Source organism: Rhinolophus hipposideros, assembly GCF_964194185.1.
Source record: "Rhinolophus hipposideros genome assembly, chromosome: 1".
NCBI classification, from domain to species: domain Eukaryota; kingdom Metazoa; phylum Chordata; class Mammalia; order Chiroptera; family Rhinolophidae; genus Rhinolophus; species Rhinolophus hipposideros.
In genome coordinates, this window is record NC_138047.1 from 75782874 (window position 1) to 75804697 (window position 21824).

Here is a 21824-nt window from a genome sequence, read left to right on the forward strand (position 1 = left end):
AAGGTGTTCCAATACAGTTATTTGTTTACTGGCTAAAAACTCCCTCACAGACAATGCCGTGTGAGCTGGTGCATTGTCATGATATACGAGCCATGAATTTTTGACTAAAAGTTCGGGTCATTTTCATCTAACTTTTTCACGCAGTCTTTTCAGCACTTCCAGATAGTAAACTTGGTTAACTGTTTGTCCAGTTGCTACAAATTCATAGTGAATAATTCCTCTAGTATCAAAAAAGTTTAGCAACATCATTGAAGCAAGTTCACGAACTTAGTTGTCATACCTCGTTGTACTTAGAAGTCAGTTTATTGCCCATATGTAATTACATGACTGTGAATTTCTGAAGGCAGAGTTATTGTCCTCTCTCCCCTCCCTTTTTTTCTTTTTTCTTTTTTGTTTTTCATTCCAGGGCTGAAGGTTCCACATAGTCCATAGCATTAAGTAGATTAATATTAGGTTTTATCACTAACTAATGTTAGCGATAAAATATGGTAATAGTATTATTACATTATATAGCGATAGGTTGAGAAAAGGACTTTCATCCTCTCTCCCAACTACTTTTTTTAAGTTAAGTATAGTTGGCATACAATATTATACTAGTTTAAGGTATACGACATCATGATTCAACACATTTATATCTAAACATTGTGTTCACCACACAATCCCTCTCTCAACTTCTCAGCAGGACACAGAAAACCATTGCGCCCTGAGCCATTTGTCTATTTGAGGCATTCAGATTATAGAAAAATTAAGAAATAGAGTAACAAAATATGTTTTTTTTTCAACTCAGCCATCTAATTTCTCTATGTATTGGCAGTATGTCTGATTTTATTTGGAAATCATTTCAAAAAATTTAATCAGGAACCTTTGTTCCACAGTCCTCCCTCCACCCCATGGCTTTGTTGATTGGCCTACCTCCTCAGCTATAACCATCTATATATATATATATACATCAAGTCAATTTGGTACCAGTCATAATGTTACTGAGAATGACGTATCTGGGTTCTTCATCTTCTTGAAGGAAAGAATTCAGTCAAGAGACTCTGTGTGTGTGTGTGTGTGTGTGTGTGTGTGTGTGTGTGTGTGTGTGTATACAAGAAGTTTATTTGTAAGAAGTTTATTTGTAAAAGTGAGTACGCTGCGAGACATGGAGCCGGCTGATCAAAGAGAGAGAAGCAGCCTCTCCGTATCGAGTGAGGGTTTTTATCTCTATGGATAGAATTGCCTCCCCCTCTCCCTTCTCTTATCTCTCATTATTCCCCCATGAGGTGTCTAGTTCTCCCTTCTCCTGCATTTAACAATGCATTTTTTTTTATTTAGAAGTATGTGTAAGCCTGGAATTCTGCTGGGCAGCTGCAATGGGTCTTGATGCAAGTAGAAGCTACAGCAAGAGGCTTTCTAAAAGGAATTGCCTTCCTTCTCCTGCTCATTTCTATCTACGTACCTACCCTATCAATAAGCTTCACAAAACACGATTTTAAAAGAATGCTGGTCTTTGTAATAGGTTAGGCCATCAGTACGACAACTCTTGAATTCTACTAAACTCCTCCTAAAATGCTCAGATTAGGGCAATTTTGTAGACATACAGTTACTTACTCTGTATCTGCAAGGAGGAAAAAAGAAGACCAGGATGAATGTTCTTTCTCACTTCAGCACAGAAATAAAACACTCTATATGAATATCCCATTTCTAACCCTTAAATTGAAGAACCAGGTTCATTATTTTATTATTTTATTTGTTAAAATGTAATACATATTTTACCAAAATCTATTATTAAAACAAATTTCAGGATTATTATTGACCTGCTACAATGCTCTTTTACAATTAGTTAAGTATTTAAGTAAAGTTACCCATGCCAAAGCAAAGACTTTTATTTCTTGCATTATTTTTCTATTATTTTAATCATTGATTTTTAGGCAAACCCCTAATATTTTGTATTAGTATTTAAAATATGGTAATAGTATTATTAAGATCATGCTATATTTACTCCAGCTAATAATTTTTATTATATTGCACTGAGATTAATTTCTATGTAAATGATTGAACTTATAAAAAGTTTTCTTTCTGTTTGAAACCAGAATGACATTGAAGAACTTGATGATATACTCACATCCATATTCAAACAAGAGATACCATGTTATGAGTTCCGATCTCTCCAAACTGAAATCTGCTCTCAAAAAGAATGTGAGTATTTACCAACTGCATCAATTATTTTTATGTCATATTTCACTGTATGTAAGCCTTTAATAAATATTATAGCCAATGATATAATTGAATCGCTGATTAAATATTTTAGACAATTTCCATCCTTTTGTGAGAGACCACACTAGTGCAAACTTTTAAAGGTTCATTTGGTAATTTTTTTTTGAATCACAAGCCCTAAAACTGCACAAATTTATTTATTTATTTATTTTTTTATTAATTTTATTGGGGTGACAATTGTTAGTAAATTTACATAGATTTCAGGTGTACAATTCTGTATTACATCGTCTATAAATCCCATTGTGTGTTCACCACCCAGAGTCAGTTCTCCTTCCATCACCATATATTTGATCCCCTTTACCCTCATCACCCACCCCCCACCCCCTTACCCTCTGGTAACCACTAAATTATTGTCTGTGTCTATGAGTTTTTGTTTCTCATTTGTTTGTCTTGTTCTTTTTGGTTTATATACCACATATCAGTGAAATCATAGGGTTCTCTGCTTTTTCTGTCTGACTTATTTCACTTAGCATTATTCTCTCGAGATCCATCCATGTTGTCACAAATGCTCCTATATCATCTTTCCTTAAAGCCGAATAGTATTCCATTGTGTATATGTACCACAACTTCTTTATCCATTCATCTATCGAAGGACATTTTGGTTGTTTCCATGTCTTGGCCACCGTAAACAAAGCTGCAATGAACATTGGCGTACACGTGTCTCTATAGAGAAATGCTTTTATATTTTTGGGGTAGATACCCAGGAGAGCGATTGCTGGGTCATATGGTAATTCTATTCGTAATTTCTTGAGGAACCTCCACACTGCCTTCCATAGCGGCTGCACCAGTCTGCATTCCCACCAACAGTGTATGAGAGTTCCTTTTTCTCCACAGCCTCTCCAACACTTGTTACTATTTGTTTTGTTGATGAAAGCCATTCTGACTGGGGTGAGGTGATATCTCATTGTGGTTTTCATTTGCATTTCTCTGATGATTAGTGATGTTGAGCATTTTTTCATATGTCTATTTGCCATTTGTATATCCTCTTTGGAGAAATGTCTCTTCAGGTCCTCTGTCCATTTTTCAATTGGGTTGTTTGTTTTTTTGTTGTTGAGTTTCATGAGTTCCTTGTATATTTTGGATATTAGCCCCTTATCAGAGGAACTGTTTGTGAAAATCTTCTCCCATTCAGTTGGTTGCCTCATTATTTTGTCAATAGTTTCTTTTGCTGTGCAGAAGCTTTTCAGTTTCATATAATCCCATTTGTTTATTTTAGTTTTTACTTCCATTGCCTTTGGAGTCAAATTCATAAAATGCTCTTTGAACCCAAGGTCCATAAGTTTAGTACCTATGTTTTCTTCAATGCAGTTTATTGTGTCAGGTCTTATGCTTAAGTCTTTGATCCATTTTGAATTAATTTTGGTACATGGTGACAGATAGCAGTCCAGTTTCATTCTTTTGCACGTAGCTATCCAATTCTGCCAGCACCATTTATTGAAGAGGCTGTCTTTCCTCCATTGTATGTTTTTAGCTTCTTTGTCAAAAATTATCTGTCCATATTTATGTGGTTTTATTTCTGGGTTCTCAATTCTATTCCATTGGTCTATGTGTCTGTTTTTCCGCCAATACCAAGCTGTTTTGATTATTGTAGCCCTGTAGTTCAAGGAAAAATCAGGGAGTGTGATACCTCCAGTATTGTTCTTTTTTTTTAATATTGCTTTGGCTATTCGGGGTCTTTTGTGGTTCCAAACAAATCTGATGATTTTTTGTTCTATTTCTTTAAAAAATGCCATTGGGATTTTAATGGGGATTGCATTAAATCTGTATATGGCTTTGGGTAATATGGCCATTTTAACTATGTTGATTCTTCCAATCCATGAGCACAGAATGTCTTTCCATTTCTTTGTGTCTTCTTCAATTTCTTTCAAAAATGTCTTATAGTTTTCAGCATATAGGTCCTTCACATCCTTGGTTAAGTTTATTCCTAGGTATTTTATTCTTTTTGCTGCAATTGCAAAAGGAATTGTTTTTTCTATCTCTTTTTCTGAGATTTCATTGTTGGTATATAGGAAAGCAATGGACTTTTGTACGTTGATTTTGTAGCCAGCAACTTTACTGTATTCATTGATTGTTTCTAATAGCTTTTTGGTGGAGTCTTTAGGGTTTTCTATATATAGCATCATGTCATCTGCAAAGAGTGACAATTTAACTTCTTCATTCCCAATTTGGATGCCTTTTATTTCTTTCTCTTGCCTGATAGCTCTGGCGAGGACTTCCAACACTATGTTGAAAAGCAGAGGTGATAGGGGACAACCTTGTCGTGTTCCTGAACGTAGAGCAAAGGGCTTCAGCTTTTCACCATTAATTATGAGATTAGCTGAGGGCTTGTCGTATATGGCCTTTATTATGTTCAGGTATTTTCCTTCTATACCAATTTTAGTAAGTGTTTTAATCATAAATGGATGTTGTATCTTATCAAATGCTTTTTCTGCATCAATTGATAGAATCATATGGTTTTTGTCCTTTATTTTGTTTATGTGATGTATCACATTGATGGATTTGCGAATGTTGAACCATCCTTGTGCCCCGGGGATGAACCCCACTTGGTCGTGATGAATAATCTTTTTAATGCATTGTTGTATTCGATTTGCTAGAATTTTGTTTAGGATTTTAGCATCTGTATTCATCAGAGATATAGGTCTGTAGTTTTCTTTTTTTGTGTTGTCCTTACCAGGTTTTGGTATCAGGGTAATGTTGGCCTCATAAAATGAGTTAGGGAGTACTGACTCTTCTTCAATTTTTTGGAAGAGTTTGAGCAGGATTGGTATTAGATCCTCTTTGAAGGTTTGGTAGAATTCACTGGTGAAGCCATCTGGTCCAGGAGTTTTGCTTTTGGGAAGGTTTTTGATGACTGATTCAATTTCGTTACTGGTGATCGGCCTGTTTAGATTTTCCACTTCTTCTTGGTTCAGCCTTGGAAGGCTATATGTTTCTAAGAACTTGTCCATTTCTTCTAAGTTATTAAATTTGGTGGCATATAGTCCTTCATAGTATTCTTGGATAATCCTTTGTATTTCTGTGGTGTCCGTGATAACTTCCCCTTTTTCATTTCTGATTTTGTTAATTAGTGTCTTCTCTCTTTTTATCTTAGTGAGTCTAGCCAAGGGTTTGTCGATTTTGTTAATCTTTTCAAAGAACCAGCTTTTTGTCACATTAATTTTTTCTATTGTCTTTTTATTCTCTATTTCATTTAGTTCTGCTCTGATTTTTGTTATTTTCTTTCTTCTGCTGACCTTGGGTTTCGCTTGTTCTTCTTTTTCTAGTTTTTTTAAGGTGTAACATGAGATTATTTATTTGGGATTTTTCTTGTTTCTTGAGATAGGCCTGTAATGATATAAATTTCCCTCTTAAAACTGCTTTCGCGGCATCCCAAAAATTTTGGTAGGATGTATTTTCATTGTCATTTGTTTCTATGTATCTTTTGAGCTCTCCTCTAATTTCTTCTTTGACCCAGTCGTTCTTTAAAAGTATGTTGTTTAATCTCCATGTATTTGTGTTTTTTCCTGCTTTCTTTTTGCAGTTGATATCCAATTTCAAAGCTTTGTGATCAGAGAATATGCTTGGTATGATTTCAATCTTCTTAAATTTGCTGAGGCTGATTTTGTGTCCCAATATATGATCTATCCTTGAGAATGTTCCATGTACACTAGAAAAGAATGTATAGTCTGATGTTTTAGGATGAAGTGCTCTATATATGTCAATTATGTCCAATTCATCTAATGTGTCATTTAGGGCTGCGATTTCGTTATTTATCTTCTGTTTGGATGATCTATCCATAGCTGTCAATGATGTATTTAAGTCCCCTAGTATAATTGTGTTTTGGTCAATTTCTCCCTTTAGTTCTGTTAGTAGTTGCTTGGTATATTTCGGTGTTCCCTGATTGGGGGCATAAATATTGATGACTGTTATGTCTTCTTGTTGTATAGTCCCCTTTACCATTATGAAATGTCCATCTTTGTCTCTTGTTATCTTTTTCACCCTGAAGTCTGTTTCATCGGAAATCATTATGGCTACGCCTGATTTTCTCTGGGTACCATTTGCTTGGAGTGTCAATTTCCACCCTTTCACTTTGAGTCTATGCTTGTCCTTGTAGCTGAGATGTGTCTCTTGTAGGCAGCATATGGTTGGGTTTAGTTTTTTGATCCAATCTGCTACTCTGTGTCTCTTTATTGGTGAGTTCAGTCCATTTACATTTAGGGTGATTATTGATATGTGAGGATTTCCTGTCATTCTGTCTTTAGTTTTCTGGTAAGGCTGTGTCTCCATTGTTTCTTTGCCTTTTTGTTGTTGTCTGTTATTTCTGTGTGGTGGTATTCTATAATGTTTCCCTCTGTTTCTTCTTTTATTACAGTATATATTTCAGATTTGGATGTTTTTTGAGTGGTTACCCTTGAGTTTATGTAAAAGAAAGTTTGATATTTAGAGTATTCCAGTTTCTTCAGTACGCTTACTTTCTCTATTCCCATATTCCAGTTCAGGCCTTTATGCTCCCCCTTTTTTTGTTTCGGTTGCCACAAGTTGTCCCTGTTGATGGTGGTCTAATAGCCTCCTTTAGTATTTCTTGTAGTGCAGGTCGTGTATTAGAAAATTCCCTCAGCTTCTGGATGTCTGGAAAGGTCTTTATTCCTCCTTCATATCTAAAGGAGATCTTTGCTGGATATATTATTCTTGGCTCATGATTTCTCTCTTTCAATAGTTTGAATATTTGGTTCCATTCCCTCCTAGCTTGTAGAGTTTCTGCTGAAAAATCTGATGATAATCTAATGGGCTTTCCTTTGTAAGTTACCGTCTTCTTTTCCCTGGCTGCCTTGAGGATTCTTTCTTTGTCATTGATTTTAGACAGCTTCAATACAATGTGCCTTGGTGAAGGCCTGTTGGGATTGAGGTAATTAGGTGTTCTATTTGCTTCTTGGATTCGAGGGTCCAGTTCTGTCCACAAGTTTGGGAAGTTCTCATCGACGATTTGTTTGAATATATTCTCTGTTCCCTTCCCTCTTTCTTCTCCTTCTGGTATGCCCATTATTCTTATATTGCTCTTTCTGATGGAGTCAGAAAGTTCTTGTAGAGTTCTTTCATTTCTTTTAAGTCTCAAGTCTCTTTCTTCTTCCCTCTGTGTAAATTCCAGGTTTCTATCTTCGATGTCACTGATTCTTTCCTCCATCTGGTCAACTCTACTACCTAAGCTGGATATTTTATTGTTAATTTCTTCTATTGAGTTCTTAATCTCCAGAAATTCTATTTGGTTCTTTTTCAAGATTTCAACCTCTTTTGTAAAATGCTCATGGTGTTCTTTGATTGTGTTTCTGAGTTCATTAAACTGCCTTTCTGTGTTTTCTTGCATCTCGTTCAGTTTTTTCAGAATTGCGATCTTGAATTCTCTGTCATTTAAATCACAAAGGTCCATATCTCTAAGTTCCTTTTCTGGAGACTTTTCACTTTCTTTCTGAGCTATCTTGTTGCCTTGGTTATTCATGGCAATCACTGATTTACTATTTCTCTTCCTAGACATCTACAGGAGTGTCTTCTGCAACAGGTTGATAGGTATGCGAAGAGCTTTTGGAGTTTCAAAGCTCTTTCTGCACCAGATTCAGAGCCCGTTTGTTTCAGCAGTTCTGTTTACTCCTGCAGGGATCCGCCCAGATAGGTGGGGCCAGGGGCGGGGTGAGTTGTGAGAGGTGGCCCAGAGCAATGGCGGAGACCACCACCACAGCCAGTCCTGCTTCTACAGCTCCCTCCCCTTTGCCGGAACTAGTTGAGCTGCGAATCTGTGTCTGCGGTCCACAGTTCTCAGAGCAGCAAATATTCTGTCCTTTGATCCGACACTGCTACTTTATCGCTTCTAGCACCGGGCAGGTGGGGGCGGGGCGAGCTCTGGGAGGGTAGGGAGGGGGCGGCTAGTCTCCGTGCCTAAGGCTTCCGTTCTCCGCTCGGCAGTGAGGGCTTAAACCACCGATTTCAGCCCTCTTCCCTCAGTCTTTGCTCCGAGGTCTGCCATGAGCGAGCGTTGGGTTCAGCGGTTTTGTATGCTGCCCCCTCAGCCCTGTGGGCCGTAAGCGGAGCCCTAGCAGTCCGAGTCCTTCTCTCTCCCGCAACGGCGGTAGTTCTGGGAGCAGCGGGCTCCGAGCACTGAGCTAGGTGTGTGTCCTGCGCCCGCAGGGCTCCGTCTCCGCACTTCTCCTCTCCCTCCTCCCCCGCTCGCGCGATTCACCCACCTGGAGGTGAATTCAGTAGTCGGCCTCTTCGTCTTGCCTGTCTGCTGTGCAAGGAGTCCTTTGTGGAGTTATTGTTGTCCGATTCGTTGTAAATTCCAGGGGAGCGTTACAGAAGCTCACCTCACGCCGCCATTTTTTCCGCAAGTCCCACAAATTTATTTATTATTTTTTAAAATTTTTATTAGTGAATATTGGGGAACAGTGTGTTTTTCCAGGACCCATCAGCTCCAAGTCAACTCATTGTTTTCAATCTAGTTGTGGAGGGTGCAGCTCACTGGCCCATGAGGGAATTGAAATGGGGACGTGGTGTTATGAGCACTGTGCTCTAACCAACTGAGCCAACCAGCCGCCCCACATAAATTTTTAAATCATAAAACTTTCTGATTTGTATTCTAAGGAAATGTTTAGACAAGTATATTTATGATGGAGATAGTTCATCATGGCATTGTTTTTTGCTGTTCTTGGTGGTGTTTCTTTCTTTCTTTTTTTTTTTTTTTTAATTCAGAATACTGTTTCCTTGGAGGAAGCAGGGAGTGGATAGTGATGATGAGGAATACAAAGAAAGCTTCTAATTTGGGGTTTGGGTGTGTTCACTTTCTTCAAGTTTATTATTTGTACACTGCACAATGCTTTTGTGAAAAAAAAATATATATATGGTGGCATTGTTTATAATTACCAAAAATGGAAATAACTTAATTTTCCCAAGATAGGAAATGAACTAAATACAATTTTTTACATCCATTAAAGCAACCATAAGAAATAAATTTTATATTAAATTGATTAGCTGGCTGTGGTGATGCTTCGTTATATACTTAATTTAATAAAAGCAAAGTATGTAGCAGCAGGTAAATGCGATCCTCTTTAGAAAAGTACATATGTTTAATAACATATTGTTTAATCTATAAATTGATGATCTGGACAGACATGTACCTGTTAACAGTAGTTATGTTTGGGATTGTGAAATTTCAGGGATTACATTTTTTTTATTGTACTTAATCTGTGTTTTCTACACTGCCTATGTATTATTTGTATAATAAAAAGAAAAATATATGTAAGTATCAAGAAAAGTATATATAGTAGAGACTGCCAAAAGAATCATACTTCTAAATGTTATCATGAGCTCAGTAACATATGTTTGAAATTGTTTGAGAGATCTGCTGTAGGCATATGAAGGACTAATGAGCACAGGTTTTTGTCTGTGCAACTTGAAATAGTTTTATCGTCAGGCTGGCAGGCCTCAGGACAACAGCAAGAAAAGAATGGGTATCCCAAGGCCCAGCCATTCACGATTCACCTAGATGTGCGAAAACTTGCATTATGCATGGTGAGCGTCCATTATAGGGGAAGGACAATGATATGCTGCTTTTGTATAAGCAATCTTGTGAGATTAGTGAAATTTATTTTTGTTCCCCATATATTTTAGCAAGACATAATTCACTTACAAAGTTTAGACATTTTATTAGGATAGAAAACGAACATGACATAATTCCTCACTGAAGACACATATTTTAATTGGGAAAATGAGATAATATATATGTTGTAATAGAAAGAAACAATGTGATAAACTTTGTGGAATTGACTATATTGACAATAGAATTTTAGAGATAAGATACCTTATTTTTCAAGACCTGCTTCATAGAAGAATGGGATTTACCTAGGTCTTAAATGATGAGTAGGGTTCTGATGAGGGGAAAAGAAAAGAAACAGGAATTCTAGGCAGGAGAAAATGCCTGCAAAGGTATGAACATGGAATTATAACACATTTTTTTACAAATTCCCTTAGAATTTTACTTATTTAGGTTTGTGAAATAAGAATTGTAGGGTTGGAGAGGATAGAATGAATTTAGTCTTTCATTTTTTTATAGGTAAAGAAATCTAGATAAATTTAAAAGTGCTTCTCAGCGTATTTTTGAAGTTATGGAATAACAATTTTAGAGTGGGAAAGGATGGATTAGCTTGGTCCCTTATTTTTATGGAAAAAGAATTTTGGATGGGTTAAATCAGAGCCCCTGAAAATGTGGATCTGATTCAGTAGGTCTGGGGTACGATCTAAGCTTGTGGTTTTCAACAAGCTCCCAGGTAAAGCTGATGCCGCCAGTTCTTGGACCTCTCGCTGAGCATGAAAGGTTTAGAGCAGTGGTTCTCAGCCTTGGCTGCATATTATGATCAGCTGTGGACCTTTAAAACATCCCATACCTAAGCTACACCACATCCCAACTAGTGAGTCTGGAGGAGTGGGCCCCAGCTATCAGTACTTTTCAAAGTTTCTCCGTGATTCCAATTGGCAGCCAAGTTTACCAGCCCCTAATTGCTTCAATGTATTAGAGACCAGCCAAATAATTCATCCTCACACTGATCTTTGACATAGAGGAAATATTGCTCTGTCTTTACAAAGGTTAGAAAGTTTGTAGCATATGAAAGTTTTGAACCATTGCTAGAATTTAAAGATATTCTGTATCTGACAAAGATTTATTTTATAAAACAATTACATTTTTTTCAACAGAAGTTAAAAATGGAAAGTTCAATGTAATCTAAGTAATTCATTCAGAAACTTTATTTGGATACTGCTAGATGACAGATGCTGTGAAACCTATAACAACCCTCAGAACATGAAGCTCTAATTCCTCATTGAGGTACAAAATAACATAATACAAATTACATATTAAAAACATATAAGATAGACGTGAATATGACTGAACTCATGTTTTGCTTGCTTTCTTGACCCTGTAATCTTGGCTCAATGTCAGCTTCAGCTTATCTGATCTTTAAGGCTTTGCACCTGCGTTTTCTTGATTTTCAAGTTGAATTGATGATAAAATTTGAGATGCCTTGATACATAAAGTGAAATTGAGGGAATGAAGTGGTAGGTTGTTGAGGAGTTTCTGTAGAACCACTAGAGGTAGTCTGAGAGGTAAATTCAGCAAAGATGAGGTCGAATTCCAGATGCCCATCCCTGAGGACAGTTCTCCAATTATTTGGTGAAATGTTTTGTTTACTAATCATTTATTATTTGTTAATAGTATGGCATACCTGAGTTGAAATAAATTGGAGGTTAGAAGATGATGGGGATGGTAGTCATAAGGAATTGACAGAATATGCCTTGAGTATTGACCTACCCTAAAGATGAGCCATGGAATTATTCACAGACGCCAATGGTTCTTTAAAAGTTTGGAGCTAAATGTTCAAAACTGTTTGTCTTATTATTGCCGCATCCTCTTTTCTTTTCTAAGTTGTTTCTGGTAAATTCTGAAGTCAGTTCCTTGTTACTTCATTTATAATAAGTAAAATGCTACCCCACACCATACGTCTTGATGATTTTTACTCCTGTCTAGCCAACAAGCTTTCTCATTTGACTTTTCCCCCCTAGGCAGGCAAAGTTGGGGGGTGGAAGAGTTGCTGTAATAAGATAGAAAGTGTATAAGAAGTCAAATCTTCTTTAGTATTATCTTCCCTTGTAATGCTTCATTAATTTTATGTATTTCCACTCTGGTATTTATTATCTCCTTACTCGTACTCCCTTTGGGCTTATTTTGCTGTTCTTTTTTCCAGATCCCTTAAGTGTGAAGATAAACTGTTGATTACTGATTTTTCTTGTTCCTTTAGGTAGGCTTGCAATGCTATGAATTTCCCTCTTAGGACTGCTTTTGCTGCATCCCATAGATTTTGGGTCATTGTGTTTTCATTTTCATTTGCCTCAAGATACCTTTTGATTTCTTCCTTGATCTCATGGTTGACCCATTCATTATTTAGTAACATGTTATTCAGCCACCATGAATTGGTGTGTCTTCCAATTTTTTTCCTGTAGTTCATTTCTACTTTCATAGCACTGTGGTCAGAGAAGACAATTGGTATGATTTCAATTTTCTTAAATTTATCTTTCTTAAATTTATAGACTTGTTTTGTGGCCTAACATGGTTTATCTTGGAAAATGTTGCATGTGCGCTTGAGAAGAACGTGTATTCTGCTGCTTTGGGGTGAAATGGTCTAAAATATCGATTAAATCCAAGTGGTCCAATGTGTCATTTAAGGCCGTTGTTTCCATACTGATTTTCTGTCTGGAAGACCTGTCCCTTGTTGTCAGAGGTGTGTTGAAGTCCCCTACTATGATAGTGTTATTGTTAATCTCTGTCTTTATGTCAGTCAATATCTGTTTTATATATTTAGGTGCTCCTATGTTGGGTCCATAGATGTTTATGAGGGCTATATCCTCTTGTCGGATAGATCCCTTTATTGTTATACCCATCTTTGTCTTTTAATATGGTTTTCATTTTAAAGTCTATTTTGTCAGTATAAGTATTGCAACTCCAGCTTTTTTTTTCTCAATCCCATTTGCATGAAATATCTTACTCCAACCCTTCACTTTCAGCCTGTGTGTGTCTTTTGATCTGTGGTGAGTCTCTTGTATACAGCATATACAAGGGTCTTGCTGTCTCATCCACTCAGCCACCCTATGTGTTTTGATCGGAGCATTTAATCCATTTACATTTAAAGTGATTATTGATAGGTACATAGTTATTGCCATTTTTAAAATTTGTAGTTAGATTGTTTTCATCTTTCTTCTGTTTATAGAAGCCCTTTTAATATTTCCTGCAATGCTTGCTTGGTGGTAATAAATTCCTTTAGCTTATTCTTTTCTGGGAAGCTCTTTATCTCTCCTTCAATTTTAAATGATAGCCTTGCTGGATAAGCAATCTGGGTTGTAGACCTTTGTTTTCCATCACTTTGGTTATCTCCTGCCACTCCCTCCTGGCCTGCAATGTTTCTCTAGAAAAGTCATTTGATAGTCTAATGGGAGTTCCCTTGTATGTAACCCTCTGTCTTTCTCTTGCTGCTTTTAGGATTCTCCCCTTGTCTTTAACCTTTGACATTTTAACTATAATGTGTCTTTGTGTGGACCTGTTTGGGTTTATCCTGGTTGGAACTCTCTGCACTTCCTGGGCTTGTATGTCGGTTTTCTTCACCAGGTTAGGGAAGTTTTCGGACATTATTACCTCAAATATGTTCTCAATCCCTTGCTTCCTCTCTTCACCTTCTGGTATTCCTATGATGCGCATGTTGTTGCACTTGATGTTATCCCAGAGGTCTCTTAAACCATCTGCATTGTTTTTTATTCTTTTTTCTTTCTGTTGTTTCATTTCGGTGATCTCTGCTAACTTGTCTTCTAAGCGGCTGATTTGATCCTCTGCTTCATCTAACCTGCTGGTAATTCCTTCAAGTGTGTTCTTTATTTCAGTTATTGTATTCTTTAGTTCTAACTGGTTGTTCATTATGATTTCTCTATCCTTCTTTGTGTAATCACAAAGCTCCTTAAACATTCTTATCATCAATGTCCTGAACTCTGTCTCTGATAGGTTCATTACTTCTGTTTCATTTGGTTCCAATTCTGGAGGTTTCCTATGTCTTTTATTTAGGACATGTTTCTTTGTTTCCCCATTTTGGCTGACTCTCTGTGTTTGCTTCGATGTGTTAGGTAGATTCCCTTAGGGTTCTTAGTTTTTGCTGGGTTATCTTATGTAGTATGTGCCCTTTATGCCTTTATGTTTGACTTGCACCACTTCCTTCTTCTCATTTGCATGTGCTCCACAGGTGACTCTCCTGTTGTGTATGTTGTGCTGTTAAAGTTGATCTTTAATTGCTTTTGGCTTGTCAGTAGGTGGGATTGACTCCTAGGCTGACTAGTTGTGAGACTTGGCTCTGCCCACAGCAGGATGTTCTGCTGTGTGAGGGTTGACTGCTTAAATGAGGCTTGGCTTATATGGGCTCTTGTGCCTGTAGAGAATTCCTTCTTGGTGTGTCACTTGTAGGTTAAACCTGGTAGTACTCTGGTTTGGTCTGGAGTTGGCCTCTGGGTGTGTTGAATCTTGTGCCTCTTACGCACAAGTGCCCTGGTGTAGGACAATTTCAGAACAAAGCAAATCACCAAGCACAACAACAACAACAAAGAAAAAACCAAATACATTCACATGTAAAAACAACCGATAACCCACACTCAACACAGGCAAAAATGTCAAAGATATAAAATCAAAAGAGAACAAAAAAAGCAGCGCCGTCTTGGCTTAAGACCACCAAGTAATCTCCAGGTTGTCCTCTGATGTACAAAGAGTCCTCTCCGTCTTGTGCAGGCAGAGTCGGCCACCTGGTGCCCAGAGTGACCCTGTGACTGCAGTTCTAGATGTGTGGGGCTATGAGGTCTGGATGGTAGTTTTTACAAAATCAGTGCAGTTTCTGCTCTTGCCTGCACATTTGCGCACTGAGAGTAACACAGCCAGCTTTGTGCCCAGGTCTCCTGAGTCTTAGGGCACTTCTTCCGTGTGTGTGTGTGTGTGTGTGTGTGTGTGTGTGTGTGTGGTGGACGGGAGATTTCTGAGCTGAAATGCTGAAAGCCCAGAGCTGCGTCTGTCACCTAATGCTGATCGCTGGGAGTGTCTCCGCAGTTGTAATTGCCCCGCCCTAGGCAGGCCAGAAAAGGTGGGAGCTGGGGTTGGAAGTCTTCTCTCTCCCAGCCCAGCAGTATCACACTCTTCCTAGCCTCTTCCCTGGGTCAGAGCTGGACTGCAAGCTGGGTCTTCCCAGATCCTGAGCACTATGGTTCCTCTGTAATCTGACACTACTCCTCAGTTCAGGGGCCAGCTCAAGTCTCTGGAAGGGCAGGAGTAGGATTGGGAGAGTGGGAGGAGGGGCCCAGGTATGGAGTTTATGTCCTTTGTCGACCTAGGGCCCAGATCGGAGGTCTCAGATGAGGTTACTGCCTCAAATGCTGGATATGCTGTTCTCTCGGCGGAAGAGATCAACTGTGGGACGTAGGGAAAGAGCCCACCTCCTGCTTTTGTGGCCTCTGTTCTATCCTGGGCCCCCCTGCGTCTTCGCAGCTGTGGATGCGAACCGCATCTTCACTCTGCTCCCTTCCCTCTTCCCCAGCTCCCCCGGTTTTCCCACCTTCAAGTAATCCTCTTACAAGTCTCTTAGAAGTTCTGCTTGATGAGCAGAGAGTCCTTTGATGGGTTATAGATGCTCAATTTGTGGTAAGCTCCGGAACTCAAGAAGTCCCCCTTTCACCCATCTTATCTTTGCCAAATCTTAACATTTTGTCATGATTTGCTTCAGATTTTTTTTAAAGAAACATTACAGATTTAATTGAATTTCTCTATGTTTCCCTGTATGGTTTTACACTTGAAAAGTAACCATTACTTTAAAGTTCTTGATAATCATTCATTCTTTTACTACATATTTGTTTCTATAATTCATATATACTGCTGTGCAATTTTATAAGTTTTATGTAAATTGTATCACAATTTTTTCCTTCAACTTACTATTTTTGCTCAACAATTTATTATATGTGTACACGTATCTATGTAGATCTAGGTCATTCATTTGAAACAGCATTGCATTGTTTGATGATACCACAATATGTATGTGTTTTCCTATCAGTTAGATAATAATGTTTCCAACTTTTTTATCATTACAATTAATGCTACAATGAACATTCTTTCATGTAAATGTGGATGCATTTGTGTGATAATTTCTCAGGAGAAACAATTGCCAATAGAATTTCTGAGTTAAACAGGTATGTACTTATTCTATATAGCTAGATATTTTCAAATTTCTTTGGAAAATATTGGTACCAACTTACAATTCCACCGGCAGTATTGTGCCATTGTGGCAGGTCTTTTCTATGTTAAGAACTGTAAGGCCATTTATTTTTGTCTATCGGACGGGAGTGAAGTGGTATCTCATTTTTTAATTAATATTTTCATTACAAATATAACTCAATATCTTTTCTTCTGTTAACTTACAATTTAATTTTTCTTTGGTAAATTTCCATCTAATAGTCTTCATTTATTTCTGTTGGTTGTTATTTTTGTCTTACTGAATTTTGAGAATTTTTCTTTTGCAACATATATATTCTAGGCAGTAACCATTTGCAAGTTTTATACATTGTGAATACCTACTTAACATCTTTTAAGTTGTATGGCATCTTATGTAGTCCTATAATTAAAGTTTATGATAAAATTTGATATCAGAGGTTATCCCCACTTTTTTTCTTTAAATTACTTTTACTCTTTTTCTTTATTTGTCCTGTGATATTTAGAATCTGTTGTCAAATTCCATAATAAAAAAATAATAAAATTGAAATAAAATTATAGACTAATTTGGTAAAAACTGCCATTGTGTTATACTTACTCTTTCTGACCATAGCATGATTTTTTTTACTTAGATCTTTTTATATCTTTCAAATTTTTTAAAAAATTCTTGAAAACTTTCTTAGATTTATTTCTAATTATTTTATATTTTGTTAACATCAAAATCTTATTTTAAAACTATATTTTAAAAATTATTTGTGACCTCTCCTTTCCTTGTACCTATGGGGTTGATCCATGTATTTTATAATATATCATAGTTCACAAAGAAAGAGGAATTTTTGCAAATGAGAAATTACTAACTTTGTTTCCTGAAAAAAAAAATTAGAGACAGATGGAGTCAACATCAAGGATATATGGTATTTTAAAAAATATTTTTAAATGTCTTCCCAAAACATGGATTTGGCAAAGCATGAAGTTGTGTAGACCTTTTTAGTTTTCATTTAAACTACCTGAGAGAAATCAGAAGCACTGACGAAATCAATATAAAAGGAAAAAGATAGTCAACATTGTTTTTTATTCTGGGATGAGAAATAACAGATGGTAAGATAAAAATGTAGTCATTTAAACTCACTTCAAATTAGTAAGAAACCCATCACTATTTAATAAACACACTAACTTAGGGACAGATTTACACATAGCACATTATTAAAACTTATAGTGATTGAGTAAATTTGAGATTTGACATGTAAATTGACTGTAAAATTATAGATTTTTCCACTTAATTTTTTGATAACACAACCTACAAGTACAGATTTTCACATCACCTACCTAAGGTATTTTTAGCATGTTCTCAAGTTAATTTCATAAACTGATGGTTCAGTTTGTATAAAATAATATTAAATTAAAACAACCACCTTGAATCTTCCAAAATGGATTTCACTTGAATCACCAAAACGAAAAAAAGAGAAAAAACCTATTTCTTCAGTATTATACTAATGTTATTCACATTTGCAATGTTTTTTCAACGAAATCTATATTTATCTAGATGTGAATTTTAAAAAGTTAATGTTTATAAACACCATAACTGTGGTTGGAGGATATAAGTTAAAAAAAAAAAATGGCAAAAAGAAAAAAGGAAGGAAAGAAGGAAGGAAGGAAGGAAGACTAAGGTTGAAGACTGAGCCAGAATCTGGCCTTCTCCATACTTGAATGATTCCAGACCCGGAAGCCCCTCTGGCCTTGAGTGCACAGGGAGAATAGGGAAGACAGAACAATATGTCTTTCAGAATCAAAGAAACCCCCCTGGCCTTAGGCTGCATCCTAACACTATAGAGAATGGCAATCTACTATCCTGAATCCAACAAACATTTATGGGCAGCCCTATTCCGCCTTTCAACAACAATCATAATCGCTTCTCATTCTGCCCATTTCCATTATCACATTATCACAACAACACATATTTTGTAATAATTGACAACGCTGTCATTATAGATGGAAAAGGTGAGCCTGCAAATGTAATATTTTCTTCAAATTAAGAGCACTTGGATCTATAGGATTCTATTAAGCAATCTCATTCATTCATCTATATCACAAGTATAAACAAAGTGCCAGATGCTCTTTTTTGGTACTCCAGACATAGATGACCATTATGGAAAAGTCTGTCTTAAAGAAGCTTTTATTTATTTATTTATTTTAGGGCAACAGAATAAATAATTAGCCAACAACAAAGTAACCAAGATTATTTTAAGTAGTGATATGGGTTATGAGAAAAATAAAACAAAGGAAGAGAATAAAGAGGAAGTAATGAGAAGCCACGCAAAGATTTTAAACATGGTTTGCTATCATCTCATATACGTTTAAAAATATTATCCTGCTGCTATGCGGAGAAGAGATTATAGGTATATAAGAATGGAAGCAGGAACTAGATAGGAAGACATTCTAGTAGTCTTAGGGAGACATGCTGGTGGTTATCTCCTGCTAACGACAATGGAGGTGTTGAGACTTGCTTTTACTTGTTAAATATTTGAAAGTAAAGATGGTGGAACTTGCTGACAGATTGTCAAAAGCGCAGGAAGGAGGTAACTTGTGGTATTCACAAGCCATTGCCTGGATGAGGTCATTCTGTAGAGAGTGTAGTTCAGAGCAAAGGTCTGAGCCCTGGGCAGTACAAACTTTAGAGGTCTAGAGGAGAAGTTTCCATAAAAGGAGACTGAAAATAACCACTGAAGTAGAAGTAATGAAGAAAATGTTTCTGAGAGAAGGAAGTAATCAACTATATCATATCCTGCTGCAGACAGCAGGAGTGGGAAAACAACACAAAATAATTTGTGATTTACCAAACCGTTCATTAATGCCAAAAATGTCCCCCCAAAATCCAGGTATTCCCCAAATATTTCTACCAAGAATATCATGTAGATCTGATGGTTTCTTCTGAAAGTCTGTATTAATAGGTAGTGTCTATAGAGCAAATATTAGTGTCTATAGAGCAAAAAAAAAAATAATAATAGTAATTATAGTTCTGATTAACTACTCCGCAGGACTCAGGACCCTCAAAATTCTGCAAAATATCTAAAAGTAGTTGGAAATGCAGACTGATTCGGAGAGTGCAAAATGTTAATGAGTGAGCAAAGCACTACCCAGTGATAGGTCTGCTGATAAAGGAACGCTCACAGTCAGGCAAGTTAAGAAAGTTTATTAAGAGAAAGTCTATTTTATTAAGAGAAAGTCTATTGGGCTGAACAAAGATGGCTACAGCCTGGGCTGCACATCTAAAGAAGACTTGCAGCCCCGAAGGAGGGGGTGAGGAGGGTTTTATAGGGGCTGTGCTGACAGGATTGCATTGTTTGAACAGAAAATGCTGACTGCCTGCAAGCCAGTAGCTGTTTTGTGGTGTTTTCTGTTATCGCAAGTTTGGCTCTGTCTGCAGGTATAGCCCAATAGACATTTTGTTGTTTTCTTGCAGACATGGCTCAGTCTGTAAATCAAGGTCCCTGAGACCTGACATTCAGAAACCTAACATTAAGTCAAGCTCTCTAACATTCAGAGACCTAACATCCAGAAGAAACAGAGAAGAGGATTATGTAAAGTTTTAATTTACTGCCCCTTGGGCTCATTTTTCATCGTTGTGAACCTAAATTTCATGTGGTATACATCTTTCCTCCATTTTAAGCATCTCTGAAATTGAAGACTGAGTTGAGATATACAGATATTGAGATAAGGTATGAATATGAACCTACAGGATAAATTATGAACAGGGCAGTATAACTACAAGGGTCAGGATTGCAGACGAATGAAAAAAGAAAAGAAAAGTAACAGATTAGACTGAGAATCCAAAGTTGTGTCAACAGTAGTGCTAACAGGATACGATAAAGACCTAGTGAGGCCTGAATGCTGAAGCAGTTAGCTGCATTATCTACAGCTGATTTCATACAATTGCTATTCAGCTGAAAACCAGTTTCTGATTAGGGTCATCCTGGAAACCAGAAAGGTGAACTGGAGAGGTGAGAGTAACGTTTACAGAAGCAACTCTTGAAATAATAGAAACCTAGGAAATAACCATGACCTCTACCCAGGATATCTGACTGACTATAAGAAATCATATCCTCTGTGATCATTATGTTCAGATTATGGATGGAGTTTATTTCTGTAAGAATATACTGTGTGATGTTTCTTTGAAACAGTTGCTTCTAACAATACTTTATTTATTAAAGTACTATAAGATTGTGTGTTACTCTAAGAAATGAAGTCAGGTAAATATCTTTTAGCATGCAATTTTCCCCTCCATTATAGTGTTTTCCATCAACTATGCATGAGAAGATATTTTTAAATAAGTAAACAATGACAGAAGAGGAAAACTCTTAGAGAAACTGTGAATAGAATGGAAAGTCTACATGAAACGTACTTTGTATGCTTTTCAGTTTTATTTAGCTTACTATGTGTTTAACTACAATTTTCTTGATTATCTACTCTTGCTTGATTATTCAAGCAAAGCCCCATTTGTTCTTGTCTTTAATACTTTTGCTTGCAGACTTTAGAGGATATCAGAATCGCTTGGAAGGTTTGTTAAAATTCAGATTGCTGGACCCCACTCAGAATTTCTGATGCAGGAGATCTGGAATGGGCCCAAGAATTTTACATTTCTCACAAATTCATAGATGATACCAATGCTACTGGTCTTTGAATCACCAATGAGAACCACGGAGTGAACATAGCAGTAATGGGCAGTACTGTTAATATGTCATGTACATATATAAAATTGATGTGAAAGAAATTCAAGTCAAGAGAGCAGATTTTCTTTTTCTGTATCATTCTATGTCCCAGGATTAAAATCATGGGTGCAGAATGTAGTCTTAGAGTGATTGTTTATCTCAAAACAACTTTTTGTGTATTATTATTTTTTTAATGTAACCCTCATGAATTCTTAGAAAAAGTTTAAAGCACTCTGCTTTGTACTAGGTACTTTTCTAGAGACTGTGTTTCCCTGAAAATAAGACCTCGCTGGACCACCAGCTGTAATGTGTCTTTTAGAGCAAAAATTAATATAAGACCCAAAATTATATGTATATTGTATTATGTTATGTTATGTTATGCTATGCTATGCTATGTTATATGTTATATTATTATATAAGACCTGGTTTTAAAGTAAAAGAAGACTGGGTCTTGTATTAATTTTTGCTCCAAAAGATGCATTAGAGCTGATGGTCTGGCTAGGTCTTATTTTCGGGTAAACACAGTACTAAGGGAAGGTAGCACAATTTAAGAATAATAAAACACAACCCACACACTCAGAGGGCAACCAAGACAGAGTGCCGCCACTATAGTGTGTGTTCTACTCATTAGAGCACACTTGATTTTTGCATACGAGTACTCTGTATCAAGAAAAATTTAAGCGCTTTACATACTTGAACTTATTTAATTCCACACAACAATCCTGAGGTAGGTAGTATTTTAATCTCCGCTTTACAAATGAGGCCTTGAGAATTAGCAGCACTTGCCCAATTAGTGACAGAGCTGGGACTTGGACCCAGGCAGCCCAGCTAAACTGACAACATTATTAAGCTCTCAACAACTGCGTCCCATATATTCCATTGAGCGGCAGCTCCAGGCTGTCATTGGATCCCAGAGAAAAAGGTCAGGAGATGCTTCCCAGGGAGATGATCTTAATTTAAAGGAAAGGCTATGAATTACTTCTGTTAAATTATTTAAAATTATAACTTTAATGAATAATATTATATAGAGAGACAAGTTTAAAATGGTCTCAGATGCTCTTTAC

General features: G+C 36.7%; 1 protein-coding gene across 1 annotated transcript in view; it reads left to right on the forward strand.

Moving 5' to 3' along the window:
- BANK1 (B cell scaffold protein with ankyrin repeats 1) overlaps nt 1-21824 on the forward strand; it is a 336084-nt gene that overhangs the window by 104291 nt on the left and 209969 nt on the right. Inside the window, exon 6 of the mRNA XM_081062310.1 lies at nt 2076-2181. Coding sequence (XP_080918436.1) covers nt 2076-2181 — 106 coding nt within the window. The remainder of the gene's footprint in view (nt 1-2075; nt 2182-21824) is intronic.